This window comes from Phyllostomus discolor, chromosome 4 (assembly GCF_004126475.2).
Source record: "Phyllostomus discolor isolate MPI-MPIP mPhyDis1 chromosome 4, mPhyDis1.pri.v3, whole genome shotgun sequence".
NCBI lineage: Eukaryota > Metazoa > Chordata > Mammalia > Chiroptera > Phyllostomidae > Phyllostomus > Phyllostomus discolor.
The window spans coordinates 142,901,147-142,926,038 of record NC_040906.2 but is presented as its reverse complement, the minus strand read 5'-3'; the positions used below and the strand labels follow the sequence as shown (position 1 = coordinate 142,926,038).

The following is a 24,892-nucleotide window of genomic DNA, read 5'->3' as shown; positions in this document are numbered from 1 at the left end:
CTATCATTCAACTCAGGCAGGGTAGCGAGATCCCGAGTTTGCCCAGCGTGTGAGTGCGCTGTGTGTGTGTGTCTGTGTGCGCGCGTGAGAGTGAGACCCATCCTCGGGGCATTTCCCCTCTTTGGGCAGTTTTGCTTCATTTGTTTCCTATTTCTGCTACATAGAAACTAACTTCCATCTCAGCCCCAGCAGCGCCACTGAATAGAGCTTGTGCTGCGGCACCGTGTGCGTCAGATCCCTCCGCAGAGCAGTGACTGGCCCCCTCCCTCCTCCGATGGGCCTCCACAGAGAAAGCACCTCCCAGCCAACCCGCGGCTGTAGCTCCGACATCTTCTCCGCTGGAAATAAATAAATAAATCGCACCCACAGCCTTGGAGGAGCGGGTGGGGGTCTCACCGGGCCGAGTACGGGGGCGCTGGGGTCGCAGGGTCGGAGGCACTCCTTTTTTGCGCCAGGGGGCGGGGGCACGGGCCGAGGACCGGCCGAGCCCGGACCGCGAAGGTGGAGGACTCTTTTCTGTGGCGGAGGGATCTTCGGCGGAGGCGGCGGCGGCTGTAGCTGCTGCCTGAGAGTTGTTGTTTCCTCCTCCTCCTCCTCCGCCTCCGCCGCCGTTGCTTGAATGGTGGAGCCGAGGCTCGGCTCGTGAACACACAGTGACAGCTATAGGGCAGGCGGCGGCACCATCCCCGCTTCCCGTCGGCGGCGGGGTGTCCCGCCAGCGGCCTTTAAGTGACCCATAAACATGTCTTGTGAGAGGAAAGGCCTCTCGGAGCTGCGATCGGGTAAGTCGGGGGGCTGCTGGGGCCGCTGGCACCGGGCGATTCCGCTCGAGGTCCCCCGCCCCCCGCCGCCCGACCGCTTAGCTTGTGTGTCTCTCCGTCCTTCTCTCCCGCGCAGAGCTCTACTTCCTCATCGCCCGGTTCCTGGAAGATGGACCCTGTCAGCAGGCGGCTCAGGTACGACGGCGCGCAGCACGGGCAGGGCCGGCATTCTCCGCTCGCGGGCGTGGGGGAGGGCGGCGGCGGCGGTGGCGGGGCCGCGGCCCGGGGCGCGGGGCTCAGCTCTCCCCGCTTTGTTGTTGCAGGTGCTGATCCGCGAGGTGGCCGAGAAAGAGGTAAGGGCGGCGCTGGCCCGCTGTGTCCTGCTGCTGGGCGGCTGCCCCTGGGCCTCAGCGCCACCGCTGCCGTCGCCACTGGGGCGTGGGGCGCCGGGCTTGGGGTCCCAGCCGGGGCGAGGGGCGGGCGGGGGAGGGGAGCGGGTGGGCTGGGGCTGGGGGCCGGCTAACGGGGCGTCCTCTCCCCGCAGCTGCTGCCCCGACGCACCGACTGGACCGGGAAGGAGCATCCCAGGACCTACCAGAATCTGGTGAGACATTCACGTCGCGGAGCAAAGAAACTTTTCCCCGAGTCGAATAAAAATTGAATTTCCCGCAATTTTTTACAGAGACAAAAACTTGGCCCCAGAACGTGAAAGCTCCAAAGGCCAGGGGAAGGGTTGGGAGGCCGGCACGGAGGCTGCGGGTAGCAGTGGCCGGGGGTACCTGCACCCTGGGGCCGCAGGGGCTGCCGACAATTTATTTGTGATATTTTGTTAATGTGCTAGAAATAAAGATACGTCATGAGTGTTGTGCAGTGCAAGGCCGGAGGAGGAGGGGCCGGCGCGCGCGTCCGTACGGACGCGGGGGCGCGCGAGGCGGCGGCGCTGGCGGCGGCGGGAGCGGCGCGAGGGAAGAGGGCGCGCTCGCTTTGCGTGCGCGGTCTGCTCGGCTTTCTCCAGCCCCACACAATAGCTGGTGACTAACCGCTCCGAAGTGGCATTAGCATTTCACAAGCTTGGCTATTCCGTCGCCGCGGAGTCCTGGCGACACATTATATATTTTTACTTTGCTTTTTCTTTTGCTTTCTCTAAATTCAGAGCCTGTTTTTTTTTTTGATGGAGGGGTTCAGATGTGTGATGATAATTGGCCAGCAGAACATCTTGCGTGTACGAAACACGCAGAAGTGTAAAGCCAGTAATAATCCTAAAACCAGAGGTTTAACAGGCTTTTTCTAATATCGCTAATGTTCGTGTTATGCTCCTTGCTCAATTAAAAACTGTTATTGAAGGCCACTGAAGAGTTTTGATTTTTATCCATGTATTTACTTAGGATGGAACTTGGCTTGTAAAAGTTTTTTAGATTATCTTGGGATAAGTAGGTAAATAGCTAAAAATACCTACTAAATTTTTTGAGTTTTCAAGGTGAATATTTTAGTAATTTATAGAGTTTGATGTTTAAATGTGGACCTATCACTTTCAGAGTTATGTTTTCTATGTTATTCTAAACTGATTTAGGTTGTATGAATAAGTGTGTGTGAGGGTAGTTAAAGCACTCACGCGGTGAATCAGCCTTTGAAATCTATGCAGTGAATTGATTTTCTGAGACATTTGCAACTGATGTTTGATATAAGTAATAATGACTTTCTTAACGAGGGCTTCTGAAACAATTGGGAAGATTCAAATATAGCTTAGAATTGAATGTCTTGTGAGGTGAAAGCATGACATGATTTTGATGGCTTTCGTTTCATTTGGATGTCAAGCATTTAATATGCATCAGAATCTCTGATTTAGTCTAGGTTGTTGATAAGTGCTCTCAAGTGTGGAAATAAGCAAAGGTACTTAGGTTTAGTAAATTTAATGGAAACTTAACAGCCTTCAAGTAGTGACTAAGGCCAGTTTCATTCAATTCTTGGCCAATATGAATAGAGTTTGAAGCCAACTCAAATTCAATAACTGCAATATTTAACTTTTTAGGTTGTAACAATTTGACAAAATCTCAAGGGGATTTCTAGGTCTTCCTTGTTATTTGAAAGATATAAGGATTATGATTTTCCATGTTTACGAATTGGGCAGATTTTACAAAATTCATTTTTGCATCTTATAAAAACCCACAAAACCAAAGTAATTGAAGATTGCTATCTTCTTGGAGACAGTTGGTAATGTTATATTTGTGTTTTTAAAGTGAAGTGGCTAATGGTATCTGCCAAATAATGGGAATGTCTAATCCTTGTAGGAATATCATTTTGTTTCTCCAATAATAACAAGGCTACCAGTGCTGATTTTTATTTTATTTAATTTTTTGAGGTTTCTCATCTCTGAAGTATAATAAAATGAATTTATTTTCCTGTTCTCTTTCTTAAAACTTAGGACACAATAAGCGGTGTCTTTAAAGGTATCATTTATAAAAACCCACTTATTTTGCATGGAAGTGGTTCTTCTTACTTGGAGTGTTTTCAGCTTTATACCAGATCAGTCATATTGGCATACTCATGAGATAGTTAAGAATTCTCATTAGACTTCAGAGTTGTCTGGTTTATTTTCTCTTTTTATTCATTCAGCATATTGCTTACTCTATATTCTGGATACAAAGCATCATTCGCAGTGCTTTCCTATCCATCAAAGTGTATCTAGATGTGTATGGGTATTTGGTTTAACTTAGACTTTTTGAGATTTAGTTAGTTCTAAAAGCATTTTGGAACAAAACCAAGTATCTGTGTTTTTGTTTAATAATAGGATTTTGAAATTTTACCTAGGTGGACCACGCATACCCTTGTATACTATTCTCTATTGTCTTAATTATTCTTATAACTTAAACATGTTTAGCTTTGTTTCCTATTAAATTGCTACCATTTAACATTGGTTTGAAGACTATTTTGGCGAGTGAAACCAAACTAATAACTATTGTTTGCAGTTTCAGTAGGTCTACCTCTACCTGGAAATTTGTTGCTATGTTACTGATAATTAAGTAATAAGTTTAAATGGAAGAATTCACATGTCAGATTAAATTTCTTGAAAAATCTAAAATTACAGTTATTTGGAATAGGATGTAATATTTGTATTTATGATCTTAAAATAGGTGTAGATTAGCATCTGTAGTCAGCCTGCAGATAGAATCACAGTGATAGAGTTTTGACCAAGAGGAAAGTGGAGTTTTGTGAGTTTTTAAAAGTTTACAGGTTTTTTAAAAAACAGATTCATTTTGAGTGTTACTGATGGAGGTATTGTGGTTATTACCATCCACCCTAAGATTTAAAATATTTTTGATGTGAAGTTAAAGGGTTTTGTTTTTCTTTTTCTTTTTTTTTACTCCATGGTATGTGTCTAATCAATTTTATATTTTTAAAAATATGGGGTTGAATTTAAAGCAGAAGGGCATTTTTAAAAAGCATTTATCAGAATTCTTATTTTTTTTAATGGAGCCAGGCTTAGTGGGCAAGGTTTTTGTAGAATAAGAAAACTAATTTTTGGACAATTACTTGTTTATTTCTTAGTTTCCATAATTAAGTTACCACCTTAATTAGTAGTGATTACATATTTATGAGATCTTGAGGCAAAAATTTTAAGTATTTTTCCCAGACTTGGGACTGTGATCACATTTCTTGCTCTACAAAGGCATCCTTCACCCCTAAATTGGGTTCATATTTTGCAAATTTGTTAAAATCTCAGACAAGTCAGTTTCTGGGGGCCCCTGCTATCTCATTTGTGAAATAAGTGAATTAAAATTTTTCTAATCTGAAAATCTGATTTTTGAACTAGAAATAGCAATTCATTGTCTCTAAGAGTTCAACTCTTTCTTTTTGGAGTTTGATTATTCAAAAACCCAGAAAAGATATAGAGATCATATTGATTTTAAAATTTTCTAAACATTTTTGATAGGGGCATTCTCAGGTTGGTATGTATTTCTTTGCAAGGATAATTTTGGAAGCACTACATTGTAGAGTGCCCCTATGCTGTAATTAGTATGTTTTTCACTATGGTTTAAATATTAGTTTTCATAAATTAATTGGTGGTCTTAAAGTCAGAGATGATTAGGAACCATGAATAGAAGTTACTTAGTTACGTATCTTAAGTATGCATTTATTTAGAATGTGCTGATTAATGTGAAAGTTAAAGTTATAAAACCTAGGAGACAAATTTTAGGGAAAAAATATATATGATGCTTTAAATGTTTTTAAATCAGCAATTTCCATTCTCCATTAAAGATAATATAGTACTTTTTAGAGTTCAGCCAGTATAATTTGAGGTATGGCATGGCATACGAAGTGAATGTTAAAGAGTTTCTGTTTCAATTTTTTTTGTGGATTGCCAATGAAATGATAAGCTTAGCTTGGTAGCTTCTAAGACAGGGCTTTAATATAGTATAGACAGAAGTGGGAAAAATTTTATCTTTTCTTACACATGCAATTCTGTTGGTACTTAAATCATTATTTTGAAAAGTGAGACATTTTACATATATTTCAAAATTAAATAAGCGCCTGTTAAAATCTTAATACCCTTGAATTGGCATTATGTAAAGAGTGAGTTTGATTATCTCCCTAACTACACAGTGGTGTTTTAGATGATTGTTATGGGACAGAATAGTAAGTACCACAGTCTGTGAAATGGGCTAATAATATAGCTCTTTGTAAGATTCTGTGAGTGATAGGACTGGCACAAATCAAGTACTCAGTAAAGGTTTGTGTTTGCTATTACTAGAACTTTAGTAGTGGTGGGAAAGGTTGTTCCAGTTACAGCTTTATAGTGTATTAAAGTTTAAGAAAAACATTTTTTTTTCCAGAAACAAGTGTGCACAACTTCCTGAACATAACAGCTACAGTATAAAAAAAAGACCACTTTAAAACCCTAGAAAATACTGTTAGTATAATTACTTTTAGAGTCAAGGATAACATAATTAAGCCTAAGATATAAAGAAAAAAGTATAGTAAAAAATAAAATAATTTTTAAAGCATGTTGGGTGAACATCTAGAAAACCTTGGTGAGCTGTATAAGTGATTCTAACTATGACTAGTTTTTGTGGAACAATTAACATTAAGTATTTGGGTGGTTGAAATATCCCAGAATTGATTAGAGGATATACGAAGCTTTTTTCTTTTGGTAATGATCAGGTGACTTTTAGGAATATATGAGGGGAGTGTGACTGTTGCATCTGGCTCCTCCTGTCCAGAGATTTGTGTAATTTAAAACTGTTAACAATAGTTTGTATTCTTTTTGGAAATTGTCAGAGATGTTTTTCTTGTTTTGCCAATCTGGTTTAATGATACATATGTTTCAAAGAGTTTAATAAAGACTTTCTTGAATTCTTAAGTGAACATTAGGTTAAATAAATCCTATGAATGTCAAGTTTTTAATCCACTCAGAATTTCTTTATCATATAACCACAGGATTTTTCTTCTTCCTCAGAGTTGGTGAATTATCATGTCACTACAGAATTGTAGCAAATAAAGTTGTATTCTACCCAACTTATTCTGGACAAGTAGTACCAAACAGATTGATTTTATTCCTGCTAGTAGTTTCCTCATCTAAATTTTAGAATTCATAAAAATGTCTGTTATACTGAGAAAAATGACAGTTATACTGAGCATACCCATTTAGAATCACTTTCTATTTTAATTAACTTCAAGAAAGCCATTCATTAAAATGAGTGCATTAGAAAAAAAATTACAGTAAAATTTTTAGGATATTTAACTTTTATAATTATATCTAGAGCCATTATATAAAAGGAACCATATTTAAAATTTTGGAAATAAATTTAAAATGTGTCAAGATTTAAAAAAATAGAATGTGTCAAGATTATCAGTTTGTTTTCTAGTTTGTGAGATGCTGTTTGTGAAATGAGTAATTTTTTGAAAATTAATAAGTTATTTGGAATTAAATATGTTACTGAGCATATGGAATATACAGTATTAATATTTTATAACAGATTGGGGAAATGTTAGTACTTCTTTCTTTATGGAATTTGAGAATTCAGGGTACTGAAAAATCAAAATTATGATACTGAACAGCAAAATATTTTTAAGTGTGAGAGCCTTTGGTCTCTACAAGGAAGGCAGTCTAAAGCAGGTCTACCTTTAGTTACTTGCCTTTTGCACACACACACAAGCAGCCTTATTTGAGTTCAGGAATCACATAAGGAAAAGGATGGCTGGATGAAAAGTTTTGATAAAAAGAAAAATTAGGTAGCAACATGGTCTGATACAGCTACTACTTAAGTTAAAAGTAATTTAAATTGTAGGAAAAAAGAGATTTGTAGTATAAGACTTAGGTTACTCATGGTAGCATGAATTGACAGTCTTCTGCAAAGGAAACATAAAGAATATATGTATTCTGGACTCCAGATGGCATGTTTTCATGGGGGCATGAACCATTTGGTCTCTGTCATAGATGGATAACAGGCACATAGTCTGCCTTCACAGAGGTTATCATAAATACAAGAAATATTTACCCTTGCTTGTGTCACTTTGTTTTGGTTTAGTTTTGGGGTGTGGAAATAATAAATTCCAGTCAGCTTGGAGAAACACATTTTCTGAAACAACTTCACTGCCATTGGATGTGTGGTATTAGTATTTTGAGTATACTGTTTGAAACTAAAACATGACTGAAAATGAAACTGGTTGTTCTCTTAAGATTATTTACTTTGGCATCTTAAGCATAAACAGTCTAAGAGTTTCCTGTCTTTAAATTAATAGACAATCTAAGAATTATAGATTTGAATTTTAAATTATACTTACTAAGCAAATGTTTTAAAGGATTTTTTATTGTACAAGTTTTGCTTAGCAAATATAACTTGATTTAAAAACAAAACTTCAATATATGTTATTTTAAAAAGTTGTATTTTAAATTAGTTTTTATAGAGCATCCTTTGTGGTTTGTGGGAACCTTAATGGAAACCTTAATTTTGGATGGAAGGTTTTTTTGGTTTTTTTTTTTTTTTTAGCAGAACATAGATTGTGATGAATAAACTTTGGAAGAACAGCATTGCATTTTTTTTAGATGACAAATTTGTACTGATAATTGCGTTGATCATACTAACTGAATTATCTAAATGAAGTTTTAGATAGTTGACCAAACAGTGAATATAAAACACAGTCTTTCAAGCGTGTTTATTCACAGTTAATTAAGAGTAAATAGGCCCTAACAGGGTAGCTCAATTGGTTAGAGCATTCCCCCAGTACACCAAGGTGTTGTGGGGTTTGATTTCTAGTCAGGACACATGCAAGAATCAACCAATGAATGCATAAAGAAGTACAGTAACAAATTGCTGTTTGTGTGTGTGTGTCTGTCTCTCTTTCAAGTCAATAAATAAAAATTTTAAAAAAGTAAACAGACCACCAAGATCAATTTTGATACTTATATTTTTAATTACAAAGAAATCAAAAGCATGTGAGAATACTTCTAAAGAGTAGATACCCAGCTTAGAAGATTTGACTTTAAAAGTGGTTATGGGTTCTAACAAGTTTATAATCATAAAACCTATGTAATGACAAAAGGGGGGGTGCTAAAGTTTTGAGAAGGAAACTAATATAATAAAAATAGTGGTTAACTTGAAGTCATGAGACCTGGGTTTGATTACTGTTTCTTCTGTTTTCTAAAAGTATGACTTTGGATACATTGAGTAACCTTTGGATTTCAGTTTTCTTTACCTGTGACATGGGAAGAATACTTAACCTTATTTGTTTATGAAGATAAATTTGGAGAATATTTGGCAGAAAGTATTCTATATATTTATCTATGTGAAGATGCTATTAGTAAAAGTGCTGAGAGAAAAGGTAAACTTGCTTTAAAGATTCTAGATATAATTGAACATAAACTTCAATAATGGTTAAGAGATGTATAATTATAACTTCAGAAGTTTTGAGATGTAAAGGGGCTGGGTTTTAATAATAAGCTTGTAGAATGATTAAATACCAAATGGTTTTTTAAAATTTATGATTCTTGTTTGCATGCTAGAATAGTCATAAAAATAGGAACTGCATTCCATTAAGCTGACCTTTTAGTAATTCAAACTATAGTAGAGAGCAGAAGCAACTAGGCTTTCAGATCTGAAAAAAATGTGAGAAAATTGATGAGGCAATCTGAAAAACTGACTTTAAAGACCAATCAGGTTGTCTAGAAATATAGTCAAATCAGATTATACTAGTTCTACTCAGTAGGTGGATTTTATTTTCATAGGGACTTCTTACTTATATGCTAGAGGAAGGACTGGCATTTAAGTCTCACAAGTAAATTAAGTAATTGGAATTACAATAATACATTGATCTAGTCTCAATTGGAAAAGTCCTTGAAAAGATAACCAATTCTTTCCCCCTGTTTATCTTTAGAAAGATTTTTTTAACGTGAAAGGTCAACATGTAATATGTAATGTGGATTATAATTAAAACAAAGCCAACTCTTATGTCAGGTACTGTGATTATCTCCCAAGGTAGTGACAACAGATGAAGACATTGAGACTTTGAGTAAATGTTTTTCTCATGCTTAGTGTGAGAGCTTAAACCTAGGCAGTTTGACTTTGAACCCTTAATCAAACTATTGACGTTTTCTTTGAAAATTGATTAGAGAAGTTCTTAATATCAGTAGATCTGGTAGAATGCAGTGGCTTCCAGGTTCTTTATATTCTCTTCCCACTAGTAATACCTACATTTTAACAATACATTTTACTGATAAGGAGAAATTTTTCTTGGCTGGAAAAGACAGTCGTTTACATGAAGTAGCATACTAAGCAAAAGCAGATTGTTTTAGCCAAAGATGCAGGAAATTAAACCACTCAAAGAGCTCAGATTCTTTTTTTGGTCCTTCCTTGCTACAATTCATATTTTCCAAAGATGATCCTATTGTTCAAATTGTAGTTGATAATTTGATAATTGATAATTCTAGAATTTTATATATGCAGTTTGAGAAAAGAGTGATAACAGATTTATGATTTGTGCCAAGGTGGAGAAGGCATGAACAGAGTTGCCCCTGTTTTAAAGAATCCTGTTACCCTGTTGCTGGAGAAGTTGCTAGAACCAAGGATCATTCTTTAGGTCTGGGTAGTAAACTGTGGCTGATGTGGGCAAATTGTGCAGAAGTCCTGTTTTTGCAAGGCTCCTGAGCTAAAGTTAATCTAGTTTTTAAATATATATATATGTGAATGCCACAGAGATAGTAGCCTCAAAGCCTAAAATATTTACCATCTGACCCTGCCCAGGATGTGTTGGCTGACCTCTGCTTTATTTAATGTAACATGATATTTACAAAAGGATGCCTTTGTTTAAATCAGGTTTTAACTATTAATTTATATACAAAGATTGTTGTTACTATATCAAGTGATTCTCAATTGCTGTTGGAGGTGGGGGCAGGGATATGAGAAATTTGAAAAAGCTCTAACTAGCCCACTAGTGTAGGAGTGAATCTCAGTGAGGTTGCATCATGGTTTGCATTCATAAAGCAGGCTTTTGCATCTTAGTGGGAGAGAAGATGAAATGTTTATCAAAGGTGACATGCATAAAAAATGGAGCACTACTGATAAATGTGCCTTTTAAAAAAATTCTTATTTTTTAATAGTATCAAGGTTTGCAATATTAACTCTTTTGTGTAATCTATTTATACCTTTCTTCTAACTTTTAGTGTTTAAAGTTTTAATCTTAGAAATACTGAGAAAAGTAGGGTTGATCACATTGATTTCCTTTAGCCATTTTGGGAGAGAGTATTTAGTTTTGTCACTATATCATTGTGGTAGTTTATCTTCTACTTCTATCCTTAGATTTTTAAGTGTTCCCCTTTACCTTTTTGTACTAGTTTGTTCATAGTGAGAGTGAACTTTAAAACATTTATTTTTCTGGCTCAGTTTAATGTCTTTTGAAAACTATTCAAAATGTCTCTCTTATAGTTTGTTTGCACAGTGATATGTGCATATATATGAGGCAATAGGTACTTTGGGGTCTGGTAGTATGAATGTGGGCTCTATCTGGAGTTACACTGCCTTGGTTTGATTCTCATCTCTGCATCCACTAAATGTGTGTGACCTTTCAAGGTTATTTTATCTTTTTTGCAGGATAATTATTAATAGTAATAGGAATGGTACATATATCTTAGTGTTAAGTTAATTAACGGAACTTTTACATGTAAAACTTGCCACATTTACCACAAGGGCTAGCATTTGATGATGTAGAGCCATTATGTGTTAGCTCTGTTAATCACACTGTAATTTGGTCATACTTTTACTTGCTGAACATCTAAAGAGCCTGAAAGCAGTTCTGGTCATGGAAAGTAATGGGTAGGTATATTAGAACTGAGGATGTCAAGTTTTATTTTGTTTTTACCAAATAACAGTGGATAAATAATTACCGAGAATCCAAATATAGATATTTTGGATAAGGGATTTTATTAGAATATCATTTCAAGTTTTCATTTTAGTTTTAATTTTCTTTTAAGTATCTATTAGTATAAATAAAAGTTTATTCAAGCTAAAAAGCTTTAATATTAAAGATAAAAGTTTTTACTAATTTGAAAATTAAAAATTATGTATGTCCATAAATGAGCTATTTTAATTTTCTGAAATTTGTTTTTGTTTTTACATTTTAAATATTGACCATGGTGACATGAATTAATATTCGTGAAGAATAATGTTTAGAGAAAGGCAGTCACAAAAGATAATTTTTATTTATTTTTTAAAATGAGTATTGTATATGACACAGTTGGGACCAAAAAGGGATATGATCCTGTTCTCTTATAGCTTGTGGTGAGCATGAGAAGAAAAACATTAAATCAGTACACTCTTGAATGTATAATCGTAAACTGATGAATGAGTTAAGGAAAAGTCATTGAGTGTGTGTATTCCAAGATAATATACTCACACTAAATAGGGTAAAGAAAAACAAAGGAAGTTACATTGGAGGGAAGATCTGAAGCACTTAGAAGAGTCATGTGGGCAAGGGAATGTGGGGGAATGTTAAATGCATCACATAGAAGAAGCCTGACAGAAGAACAGTACAGGTAAAGAACCTGAAAGAAGACTGTTGTGTTTAAATGTAGAAAGTGGGCTGGAGGGTGTAAGGCTGGGAATGTGCCAAGTAAAGGAGAGAAATAGGAATGAGTGAGCCAGAAATTCATTTCAGGGTTTGTAGACCATGTTAATGATTTGAATCTCCAAAGAACAAGGAAAGCCTCTGGTGGTTTTAAGTAGGGGTGACGTGACCAGATACATGTTTTGGAAAGAGGATTCGAAGGTCAGTGGAGAATAGATTTTAATGAGTTTAGAGGACATGAGTGGATGTGGCAAAGATGAGGAGTTTATTGTAAAGATAATTTGAAGTTGGGCTGTTATTGTGGTGAAGGAGGGAGGTAGATGAATTTTAGGAAGGAAAAATCAACTGGATTTGGTGAAAAATCAGTTTGGGTATTGGGAATGAGGTGGGAGGGAGGAATGGGCAATGTAAAAAAAATGACTTCTTGGTTTGAGGCGTGATATATGATGTTGCTATTCACTAAGATGGGGAACATTTTTGGGGATGTGTTTGGCATGAAGATTGTGAGTCCATTTTTACATACGTTGAGTTGAAGAGGTTTGGAGCTCCAAAGAGAGATGTCTTTTAAGAAAGTTTGATATGTATAGGATTGTCCAAGGAGAGAATACGGAGTGTATAGAAAAGAGGTACTGGAACTGGTTTCTGAGATCTTGGACTATAAGGAACTTCACCATTTAATAGTTAATAGAAGTCAGTGGTTTCTGCATATTTTCGTGTGTTCACTAAGCTTATTAAACACTCACTTGCAAGTACTGCATTTTGGTACTGGGTTGATAGGTAAACAAGATCTAATTCTATATCTTATGCAGGATATGGACCAATAAATTGGCAATTTTGGTATCGTGCAGGGGTCTTATTAAACCCACAAACAGGACAAGATTGTGGTAGGGCCTGTATGTGTGGTTTTTGGAGGGGAGGGAGAGAGGATCATAACTGTTATTAGATTCCCATTGAGGTCTGAGTATCAAAATTTACTAAGGACAGTTTATATGGTATGATAAGTACTACAAAGTGTTGGGGGTGGGGAGCATAAAAGAACATTTTGGAAATAGTATAATGTGCTATGGAAAAAAAGAAGGGCAGCTGTGGTGTAACAGGTCATGTAAGGCATGGGCTAAGACATGAAAGGGAATGAATGATATGTGGAGGTGGGTGGGTAAAGAGTAGATTTCAAGCAGAAGGATCAACTTGTATGAACTTTCCAAGACCAGAAAGCATGAGAAGTTTAAGAACTGAAAGCATCTCTTCTAACTTTAAAATGAACATTGGTTTTGAAAAACTGTGACATTAAATCATCAAGGAAAGGTTTAGTAGGGAAAAGTATATTCATAATATGTTATTAAAAGATGAAATTCTGTAGTACGGATTCTCAGGTTCATTACCTAAAATGTATTTTGCAAGAAGACCCTCAAATAAAATCACAAAATTTACATTAGTAATGAACTTTCTTGTTAAAGTAAAATTTTTACAAGGAATTTTGATGAATTTAAAGAAGTTACATTACAATAATTATCATATACCAGTTTAGAACTGGAAGGGACCCTATACATGTTTTAGATATTTTTCTTTTAAATTATATTTTAAGCAAATTAGGAAAGATTAGAGAAAAGTATAAATACAGTTGTGAAAGTTATTATTTTTGCATATTTTCTTTCAAGTACTTATTCTACTTAGCTAATCATAATGAAGCAGATATTTGAAAAAGTATGTTTTGAGGCAAGATGATAATACCAAGGAAAAAGGGGGAACCTGTTACTAACCGAGTTTTGGAAATTGCGCATTAAACAAAACTAGTTTTATTTCAAGATTTTTAAGAGGCTTAAATGTCATTGAGCTTTGTGAATCCCCAAAGCAGAGATGTAATGTATGTACAATTTGTATTAGAACCTCTTTTCCAGAATTATTCACTTTATTACTACTTACCATCTACTGTATGCTAGACTCCATAGAATTTTCAGTTAGCCTATCAAAGTGTGACAGGATGGCTCAATGTTGTCTCCATAATAGGAGTGTATTATGAGGAAAAGCAAAGTAAGTTCCTCTTAATAGGAACTTACTTCAGCTTAGAAGGATGATTATTAGCAAAGTTTTTAGAAATACTATTCATGGTCTTAAACAGTTACGAGTACAGTAGATGACTACAAGATGGAATGAAATGATTTAACCCTTCACTTCTCCCCCAAATTAATTATATAAGGAATTCATACTAAAATTACCATTACTAACTTAACGTGAACAGTTCTCAAACTTCATGACCTCAGAACCCCTTTGCATTAATAAGAATTACTGAGTTTCTTTGTTTACGTGGGTAATACTGTCATTTATCGTATAAAATTAAAACATTTAAAAATATTTAAGTAAACTTATAAATTTCATGTTAATATAACTATTTTTATAACAAATATTTTCCAAAACAATTTTGTGGGAATAGTGTCATTCATTGAATTTCATTTTTGGGGCCATTTAATGTCTGGCTTAATAGAGACACATTCTTATCTGATTCTGCATTTATTCTGTTGTAACATCATGTCATGTGTCTTCTGGAAAACACTATATCCTCATGAGAAAATGAGAGTGAAAAAGCAGATAATATCTTCTACTCCTAATTTTCACTTGAATGAACCTCCAGTGGTTTCCAGAACATACGTTTAGGGCAGCTGACCTAGGATATTTTTACAGTAATACAGTGAGAAACTTTCAGTAACTTGATAACTAAATAAATATGAACTTGATAAATAGAAAATGATAGCATAGTGTATTTTATTTTCTCTAATTCTCTTCAGATTATTATGCAGATATTGTCTCTTTACTAAAAAGACTTTAGGATAAGTAATAAAAATAATGTTTCATTTTGTGTTTTCAGTAATTAAGCAGTATTTTGAACTTGATTCATAGTTGATTCAGGTATGCTCAAACTTTTTCTAATAAGTAGACTTATTTAATGATCACCAAAATATATTTAAATTAATAGTTGAAATTTGGCCTTTCCATTAGGTTTTAGGTGAATTATAAAACAGTATAAGAACATGAACAATCAAGTTTTTTTAATCTTTATAATACCAAGGATACAGAACATTTATTGTATTTTATAATTTGATTTTTTAAAGTTTTTACAAATTAAAATGTTATACTGAAACATCATTTTAGGAATAATGCTATATATTTTTTCATTGTTAGTATTTGCAGTGACTGGCATCTGTTGATATATAACTTGCTATATTTAGGTTACATTAATTCTTCAGTATTTAGTAATGGTTGGGTAACTATTCTATTCTGTGAGCCAAGTGATTTCACAGAATAAACATGAACTTTTCTCTCAAGTAAAACAAAATGTTGACTAGCCGCAACATATTACTATATATTCTAAAGTATACTTTATTCCTGTAAAGACTTAATATCACTTTATTTAGCAAATATTTTATGTCTTTCATATAATAGGTGAAGTATTACAGACATTTAGCACCTGATCACTTGCTGCAAATATGTCATCGATTAGGACCTCTTCTTGAACAAGAAATTCCACAAAGCGTTCCTGGAGTACAAACATTATTAGGAGCTGGAAGACAGTCTTTGCTACGCACAAACAAAAGTATGGAAAATTTCTCAATAGTGTTTATACATTCTTTTTCCCCCTTTTTGTCTTTGTGTTTTATCTTTATATCCATAAAAATATGTGTATTTAATAGGCTGCAAGCATGTTGTATGGAAAGGATCTGCTCTGGCTGCACTGCATTGTGGAAGACCACCTGAGTCACCAATTAACTATGGTAGCCCACCCAGCATTGGTGAGTTGTTTAAGTTCATTACCAAGTTGTTGGTCTTTTGGTAAAGAGCTTTTGAAAATAAAACTGTTTTTTTAGTTACTATGAAATAAGAGAATTTCATATTATATACATTAGCATTCAAAGAGAAAAAAGATGTCATTTTTTTTCTTATTCAGGGTCTGGCACAGATAATGCTCCTTTTTATTACAAAATCTTTCATTACAAAATCATGAGCATGTAATTCCATAACAACAATATCATCATACTCAAGTATACCATAAGACATTTTAGGTGAAATGCTCAAATTAAAACTACAAATTATTACCCCCATATTATTACCCTACCAACCACTCTCAAGCAGGCTTTACTTCTCCCCATACATAATTATACATATACATAATTATGGATTATGTATATTGTACCTAATATAGGCTAACTAGTTCATTGGTATTTTATTTTTACAAAAGACTGTTTATGACAGTGATTTTTCAGCTGCATAGGACACTGTGTGCCTCAAGACATTTTAAAACATACAATACATATTTAGTCAGGGGAACTGACCTCTTTTTCAAAAAAAGACAACAGTTTCCAAAACAGTAGCTGTCCAGTGTGAATGCCCTGTATTGAACCATAATATATAGGTCACATAATAGAGTTACATCTTATTGGTCATGTTGTATAAGGTTGCATCTGATTGATTAATTCTTGCTATCAGAAATCCTTATATACAAGTATAGTCACCTGAAATTTGAAAGTCTGCATGGAGCAGAAAGGGTAGGTAATTACTACTACTACTACTATTATTATTATTATTATTATTATTATTGTAAAGCAATCAAAATTATACCTACTTTTTGTCAGATTGGCAAAAAATACAATCTATTTTTTGGTGTACCACAGAATTTTAGTAATTAGTTTATGTCTGCCATGAAATGAAAAAGGTTGAAAATTGCTGGTTTCCTGACACATGTATAATTAGGTTGATTTAATGGGTGGCTATATCATAATACAGAATGGTGATAAAGCTGGAAAACAAAAATAATTTTTTAAAAAGCATAATGCAGGTTTTTTTGTCTTTAAAATTTCAAAGAAGGAAAACTGATGCAAGTAGATCTTCCTCTTGAAATGCCTCCTAGATTCATCTCTTTTACCTTATCAGGTACTTGTCTTACCTAAACTCCTACATATCCTCCAAAGTAGTCTCATTGCTACTGATATCATCTCCTTCCCTTCTTCCATGTCATAAGGTATAACACTGTAATATTCATCTTATTTAATTCTGCTTTAGCTATGTTGCTCTTGTGATCATGGTAGGGTAAAGAGGTTAAGATATTTTAATGGTGTTATGCTTCCTCTACCACTAAGTATAAAATTGTGAATTTTAGAGCCCTTCATATTTTAATCAGAGCCTCTTTTTCTACCCTCCATCCTTCTGTCTAGCGAGGAGTTATTCTTTCTCTTCCATCTGTCCAAATACTACTTAATTTTTTCATTTTGTGCATACTTCCTATACCAATCATCAATATTACGAGTTTTGCATAACTTTTACTTTGTGTTTATATACTACATCTTTTTTCATTGTCTTATTTTCAAGCGTTTTGTATCCTTTTATTTTCCATATTTGTTAAAAATAGAAGTAGTTTTACCCCTGGCTGGAGTAGCTCAGTGGATTGAGCACGCGTTACAAACCAAAGTGTTGCAGGTTTGATTCCCAGTCAGGGTACATGTCCGGGTTGCAGGCCACGACCCCCAGCAACCGCACATTGATATTTCTCTCTCTCTCTCTTTATCCCTCCCTTCCCTCTCTAAAAATAAATAAATAAAATCTTAAAAAAAAACATTTTGAAAAAAAAATAAAAGTGGTTTTCAAAAAGTACAATATGACAGTCTTTGTTTTATCTATGCATTTTGTTCTTTATATAGTTACTAATACGCAATTTTGGTTTAAAACTATTGTAACTGGAAAGTGATCTTTTTTTCCTCTGGTTGTTTTTAAAATTTTCTTTTTGGTTTTCTTCAGTTTGTGTCTTGGTGTCAATTTGTTTAAATTAATCTTGTGTGAGATTTATTAGGCTTCTTGAATCTATAATGTCTTTTATTGCATTGGAAAATTTTCAGTCATTATTTTTTACTATATTGTCTCTGCCTCATTCTCTGTCCTATGGGACTCTGTTTGAACAGATGTTAGACTTTTTGTCAGATTAGTAAATATTGCTGACATGGATATAGGGAATATAAATATGACAGAAATGTCTTGAGTTTTGTGTTGAAACAGAAAAATGCTGCTGGTATATTCACATAACAAAATTAATTACCAAGCAGATAATTGTATCTTTCTGAAAGACTTTTTCTTTTCTTTTTTTAATGTTTTATTGATTATACTATTACACTTAATCCCATTTTTCCTCTTGTTCCCCTCCGCCCTGCACTCCTCCTCCCACCCTCATTCCCCTCCTTTAGTTTATGTCCATGGGTCGTACCTATAAGTTCACTGGCTTCTACATTCCTATACTATTAACCTCCCCCAGCTATTTTCTACCTACCATTTATGCTACTTATCTCTGTACCTTTCCCCCCCTCTCCTTGTCCCACTCCCCTACTGATAACCCTCCAAGTGATCTCCTTTTCTGTGATTGTATTCCTGTTCTAGTTATTTGCTTAGTTTGTTTTTGTAGATTCAGTTGTTAATGGTTGTGAGTTTGTTGTCTCTTTAGTATTCACATTTTTTATCTTCTTTTTCTTAGATAAGTCCCTATAACATTTCGTATAATAAGGGCTAGGTGATGATGAACTCTTTAACTTGACTTTATCTGGGAAGCACTTGATCTGCCCTTCCATTCTAAATGATAGCTTTGCTAGATAAAGCAATCTTGGATGTAGGTCCTTCCCTTTCATGACTTCAAGTACTTCTTTTCAACCCCTTCTTGCCTGTAAGGTTTCTTTTGAGAAATCAGCTGATAGTCTAATGGGAACTCCTTTGTAGGTGACTGTCCCTTTATCCCTTGCTGCTTCTAGGATTCTCTCCTTCATTTTAATCTTGGGTCGTGTAATTATGATGTGCCTTGGTGTGTTTCTTCTTGGGTTCAACTTCTTTGGGGCTCTCTGAGTTTCCTGGACTTCCTAACCATCTTACTTTCTTTGCCAGATCGGGGAAGTTCTCCTTCATTATTTGTTCAAATAAGTTTTCAATTTCTTGGTCTTCCTCTTCTCCTTCTGGCACCCCTATGATTCCAATGTTAGAACATTTAAAGATGTCCTGGAGGTTCCTAAGCCTCTCCTTATTTCTTTGAATTCTTGTTTCTTCATTCTGTTTTGGTTGAATGTTTCTTTCTTTCTTCTTTCTGCTCCAAATTGTTGATTGGAATGTCTTTGCTAGAAAACTATGAATAGGATGGTAATGGAAAGAAAAATTCATCAAATTTTTCGACATATTGTCTGCATTGTGATTCGGTGTATCTTTTCAAGTTATCACAGTGTGGGTCAGAAGACTTTTTTTTTAAATATGAACTTTTTGTGATGTTGACTTACTTTGTTGATTACTTCTTGCCATTTTCTGTCTGGCTTCCTTTAAAGATTTTCTTTGCTTTTTCCTTGGTAAATGTGGTATTACCAAGTGTCAGTGGAAGTAAGAAAAAAAAAAACCTTAACATTTTAGCTTTTCCTACCATATATGATAGATTTAAATATTTACTATAAATCTAAATATTTAAATTTTGACACATTTGGGACATGGGGTTTTTTTTAATGTATTTTTAGTTTTGGAATAGGAAATCATTTACCAAAAAGCTGCACAGAGAGTTCAAAGAGCTCCCGTTTACCCTTACTCATTTTTCCTTAATGTTGTAGTCTGGTACATTTCTCAAAACTACTTAACCAACATTGGTACATTATTATTAACTAAGCAACAGACCTTATTCATATCTCATTAAATTTTCCCACTACTTATTTTTTTCTTATTGCAGGATTTTCAGTCCAGTATACCATACATAGTACACTTAGTGTTTATTCATTTTCATTGAACTTCTTGCCGTAACTCAGATGATCATTTAAGATCCGTGGTGGTAAATTGGGTTTTCCTTTCTTAGCTTTTTTCACACTGTTTGCAAACTGTTGGACCTCTCTATTTGAGTTACCATTGCCACAACATTGTTTCAGGCCTTAATACTTCATGCCTGGCACTCTACTTCATTTATTCACTTACCCTCTAAATATTGAGTCCCTACCCTATATCTGTCAGTGGGCTATGACACATGTGTTTTTTTGTAGTTACAGGATAGAGAAGGTCATGTGTCTGTTCTCTCAGAACTGACTGATAGGTTGCCTGATTCTCTGTCTCCACTCTTATTCCTGTACCATAGGATTTAGCTCCATTCTTTTTTCTTTTTTTAGATTTTATTTATCTATTTTTAGAGAGAGAGGAAGGGAGTCAGAAGAGAGGGAGAGAAACATCAATGTGTGATTGCCTCTCCTTTGCCCCTCCTGGGGACAGGCCCCCAAACCAGGCACATGCCCTAGCTGGGCATGGAACCATCGACCCTTTGGTTCACAGCCCAGCGCTCAAGCCACTGAGCCACACCAGCCAGGGCTCCATGGCTCCATGAGGATTTCTAAATTCTAAGGGTTTTTTTTAACCTTGACACTGCTTACATTCTTTGCACTGTGCATTATAGGGTGTTTATCAGCATTATAGGGTGTTTATCAGCACCATACCGGGTAAATGTTAGTAGAAAACCAGTTGCTCCTATACCTCCCTCACCATTGTGACAATCAGAAATATCCCCAGACATTCCCAAATGTTCCTGGTGTAAAATTGCTTCCGGTTGGAAATTACTGCTCTAAATATTTTAAAATGCAGGTGTGAATAAGTCTCAGCTCTATAATGTGGCTCACAAAACTTTTCCCCACTTTTCCTAACCTGTACTTTGTATTCTAGCTTCGTACAACTCTTTGGCAGTTCTTAGAATCAGCCAAATCATCTTTCATCCTGTTGTCTCTGAACATGATTTATTTATTGGGTAGGCCAAACAGTCTGTTTAGTTTTTTTCTGTAAAATAAAAGATACATTTTTTATTTACATCAATAATTTTATTGATTTGGATATTTTGAGTATGTTGACTATCTCCCGCTATTGGCTTCTAGGGGGTAGAGGCCAGAGGCGTTGCTAAAAATCTTCCAATGCATAAGACAAGCCTACCACAAAGAATCATTTGACCAAAATGTCAGTAGTACCAAGAAACTTCACAAACTACTTTTGACACGTTCAATCAGTTACAGCACCTTTTCATACACTATACAAATCTTTTTGTGTGTTTCAGTTGCGTTTTTTACCTATCTTGAAATAATAAAGCATAATACACCAAAAATGTTGTGTATTTTCTTCCATTTTCAATATTATACTCACTGCACAAAAATTCACCAATTTTGAAAGTTTTTATTAATTGCATGCTGATATGACAGCTGTCACAATACAATCTAACAAAATTGTTTAGAATGAAGTTCAAGACAACTAAGTACTACTAGAGGCATCCTACGGAAAAAAGTGAACAAAATTTGGCCAACCCAGTATTTCTTCAGTCTCTCTCTCTCTCTTTTTTTTTTTTGTCTGTTCATCCTTTAAAACTTAAATATCTGCATAGAATTAACTGCTTATCATTATCTCTATAGCTTTTATCACATACTTTTGGCTATTTACCTTTTTCTTTGGTACTATACTATTAGGTCATGGAGGATAGAGATGATCTTTTATTGCTCTTTGTAGACCCAGTTCCTCAGCATTAGTAAGTATTAAATGAAAGGCAGTAGATAATTGGTGAACTGGGGTCAGGGTAGAAAAGTTCAGAGGTGGATGGGGGTAAAAAATAGAACAGATGGTTGGAAGAAGAGAGAGATTTGGTTCAAGGATAGCTTTGAGGTAAGGAAAAAATCCAGAAGCTTATTTTTAGGAAATCAAGGTTCATTAGTGAAAACCAGTTAATTACACTTGGACTATTAGAACCCATACCTGTAAATTTAAGAAACAACTCTTGAGCTTATCTCTGTGCTTTCTTATATTGTTTTATTTTATTGTATGCTTAAAAATCCTACCCTAACTACTTTGTACCTCCTAGACCATGATATAAATTTTGAAAATTGAACTGGAGTTTATTCTTACAAGAATGAAAGTGATCAGTTGTTTTCCAGTCCTCTAAAATCCCCTTTAATAGTTTAGAATAATGTTTACTTTCAAAGATATTAACATATCTCTAGTGTTGTCCTTTCTCTAACCTTCTTACACATATTATGCCTGTTTTCAGATATAATTTACTTTTTATTTCAGATGTAATTTACTTTTTACCCACAATAATAAACCCTACTTCAATAAGAAGTGGCATGGGTTAGGGAAGACCAGGACAGAAGACACTTAGATACATTAAAGTTGTTTTTAAATAAAGTTAAATGTGGAGATTTGTTTAATACATGTTTATCTTATTTAAAAGAATATAATGAATTAAAGCAATCTTTTGTGAGTTGCCTTGTTCATATTTTTTTAATTATGTTTACCGTGTTATCAAAGTAAACTTTTGATTTCTAGGTTATCCATATCTGATCTTTTTGTTTGTTTGTTTTGCCTACTTCCATATCTTTGTTGTTTTACTTACTGCTTCTGCAGCAAGGTTTCAGTCTGGGTTGGTCGGGATAAAAAGGAGTAATGTGTGAGTGTTAAGAAGCTACTTTGCCTTGAAAAATAGCATTACTACACAAACATCCAGTTGATGCCATCAAACCTATACATTAAACAATTCTTAGATCTTGTCTGCCTTCATAATTTTCTCCAAGAAAACTGATTTGAACAAAGGGCAACAAGGATTCAGTAAAAATTAGGTTATAAATCTTGACTCTGTTGTAGTGAAGATACGTGCCTTAGGCAAATTATTTTTCAGCTCTTTAACTTCTTTATCTCTAGAATGGGAAAAATAACTATCAAATCTGGTTATTTGGAGGCCTAAATGAGAGAACAAAGTAAGGCACAAAGTATATGACAAGAAATGTTACTTCTGCCTGTTTTTCCTGTAATTATCATTTCATGAATTATGTTGCTAATAATTTTTTTTGAAGAGCACTCTTTTGAAGAGAACGTTGTTTTCTCATTCTTATGTTATATTTTGCCATATTTCCAGTGTTGTATTGTATTGACTTACTCTGCAATTGCTAAATATCTGGCACTGTGCTACGATCTGGAGTGACAGGGTTAATTTTGCCTCATGTGATTATATTTCTTACTAATTAGAAAGATTGTTGTATATCATTGTAAATCTGCAATATTTAATAGATACGTAATTTATTTTTTATTTATTTTTTTAAAATTTTATTTATTTACTTTAAGAGAGAGGGGAAGGAAGAGAGAGAGAGGGAGAGAAATATCAGCTTATGGTTGCCTCTCACATGTTCCCTACTGGGGACCTGGCATGTGCCCTGACTGGGAATTCAGCAGCCAACTCTTTGGTTCTCAGGCAAGCACTCAGTCCACTGAACCACACCAGCCAGGGCTGTAATTTAACATTTGACATTATTCAGTAAATTATATGATTATAATAATCTGTTATTTCTTTCCTATTTATTTATACTTTCCTTAGTATTTTCAATTTGGTCTTATAGCTTTTCTGCCTCAGTACTTTATCCTTAGATGTCTACTCATCAGTTATTTAAATATACTTATTTTAACCTGCTAGTTTCTCAGGAACCATTTTTTCTTTCAAAATTTATTTTCTTTTACCCTTTTATGACCTGCTTTTCTAGTCTTGCAGTTTTATGATTTGTATTGTTGTACAGTTATTTCTGACTTAGCTATGTTTTTTAATCTAGCCCCTGAATGATACTCACTTATTTACTTTTGTTTTTTGTACTATACTACTAGGGCCTCGAGGGGAGAGATTGTTTTATTGCTCTTTATGGACTCAACTCCTCAGTATTAGTAAATATTAAATGAAGAGGTAGTAGGTAATTGATGAAGTAGGTGGGATAAGAAAAGTTTATAATGATATTCATATATCCACTTGACACAGATTGTCTTTTTTAACTCTGTTTTTGCCATCCATGTCCCAACTGCTTTTTGTTTTCTGCCCCCTAAGAACAGGTGAGAGACTTCTAAATTTTTTATTTTTGATTTTTTTTATTTGTTTTTGATTTTTTTTTAAATCCTCACTAGAGGGTATATTTTTATTGATTTTAGAGAGGGAGGGAAACAGGGAGCCAGGAAAGAGAGAGAGACAGAGACAGAGATGGACACATTGATGGGTTGCCTTCTGCACGCACCCCAGCTAGGGATTGATCCCACAACCTCGCTATGTTCCCTGACCCAGGATTGAGCCTGCAACCTTTTGGTGCATGGGCTGATGATCTAGGCAACTGAGCCACCTGGCCAGGGCAAGCTTTTGATTTTTAAGGAAAATAAAGCTAATTTTCATTATACCAAAGTACCAAACATATAAAAGACATTACTTATATTTTTCTTTTGCTTGAATTTCTTTTTGAATTATGAATGATTATAAAAAGGGGACACTTGAAGATTGACAGTTTTAGGTGAGTTGACATTGTTGCTCTTATTGCTGAGTTCTATTTTCTTTTTTAAATAGTAAGGTGAAATTTATTTTGAGCACTCCCCCCACACACACACTATGTGATGTGTCTTATAAGCAATTCCAGTAGAAATTAGGAAGCATTGGCCATTTCCTCTTTTAGTTTGTGTCACATATTTTTCCGGACTAATTATTAGGTTCGATGTTGAGTTTCATATCTCTGTAAGTAAAGCAAATTAACATATTTTCCTCATACAGTTAACTTTTTAATTTGAATTTCTTCAGGGAACCTTTGAAGTTAAGAATTTCTTCAGGAAACCTTTGAAGTTAAGGATTTAACATGTTCCTAGACATACTGAAATTGAGAAGTTCTTGATCAGGCTGAGTAGATATTTATTGCTGTATGAACAGATAAGTAATTTGTTAAGCTCCTTAAAGAAGATGCAGATGATTTCACTCAAAAATCTTTTTTAAAAGTTAAAAAGAACTCCATTCAGTGGTATTTCCCTCAATCCTTACATCTTACTAAAGTAAATCTCATTGAACAGAGATTTTGTTTTTTCTTTTTTAATTGTTCAATTACAGTTGTCCCTATATTTCCCCTATTATTCTCCCCTGCCTCCCCCCCTCCCGCATTCAGTCCTACCTCCACCACCTCCACCAGGTTCTCTTTGTTCATGGGTCCTCTATACATGTTTTCTGACTTGACCCTTCCCCCCCCCCCCCCCCCCCCGCCCCGTCACTGTTAGTTTGC

At 35.1% G+C, this 24,892-nt stretch overlaps 1 protein-coding gene across 1 annotated transcript in view; it reads left to right on the top strand.

The window, feature by feature from the left end:
• The first annotated feature begins 518 nt into the window (after positions 1 to 518).
• LOC114494060 (pleckstrin homology domain interacting protein) overlaps positions 519 to 24,892 on the top strand; it is a 140,973-nt gene continuing 116,599 nt past the window's right edge. The window contains exons 1-6 of the mRNA XM_028508930.2: positions 519 to 782; positions 898 to 956; positions 1,085 to 1,114; positions 1,306 to 1,365; positions 15,258 to 15,408; positions 15,506 to 15,604. Of these exons, the coding sequence (XP_028364731.1) occupies positions 743 to 782; positions 898 to 956; positions 1,085 to 1,114; positions 1,306 to 1,365; positions 15,258 to 15,408; positions 15,506 to 15,604 (439 nt within the window). The 5' untranslated portion in view covers positions 519 to 742. The remainder of the gene's footprint in view (positions 783 to 897; positions 957 to 1,084; positions 1,115 to 1,305; positions 1,366 to 15,257; positions 15,409 to 15,505; positions 15,605 to 24,892) is intronic.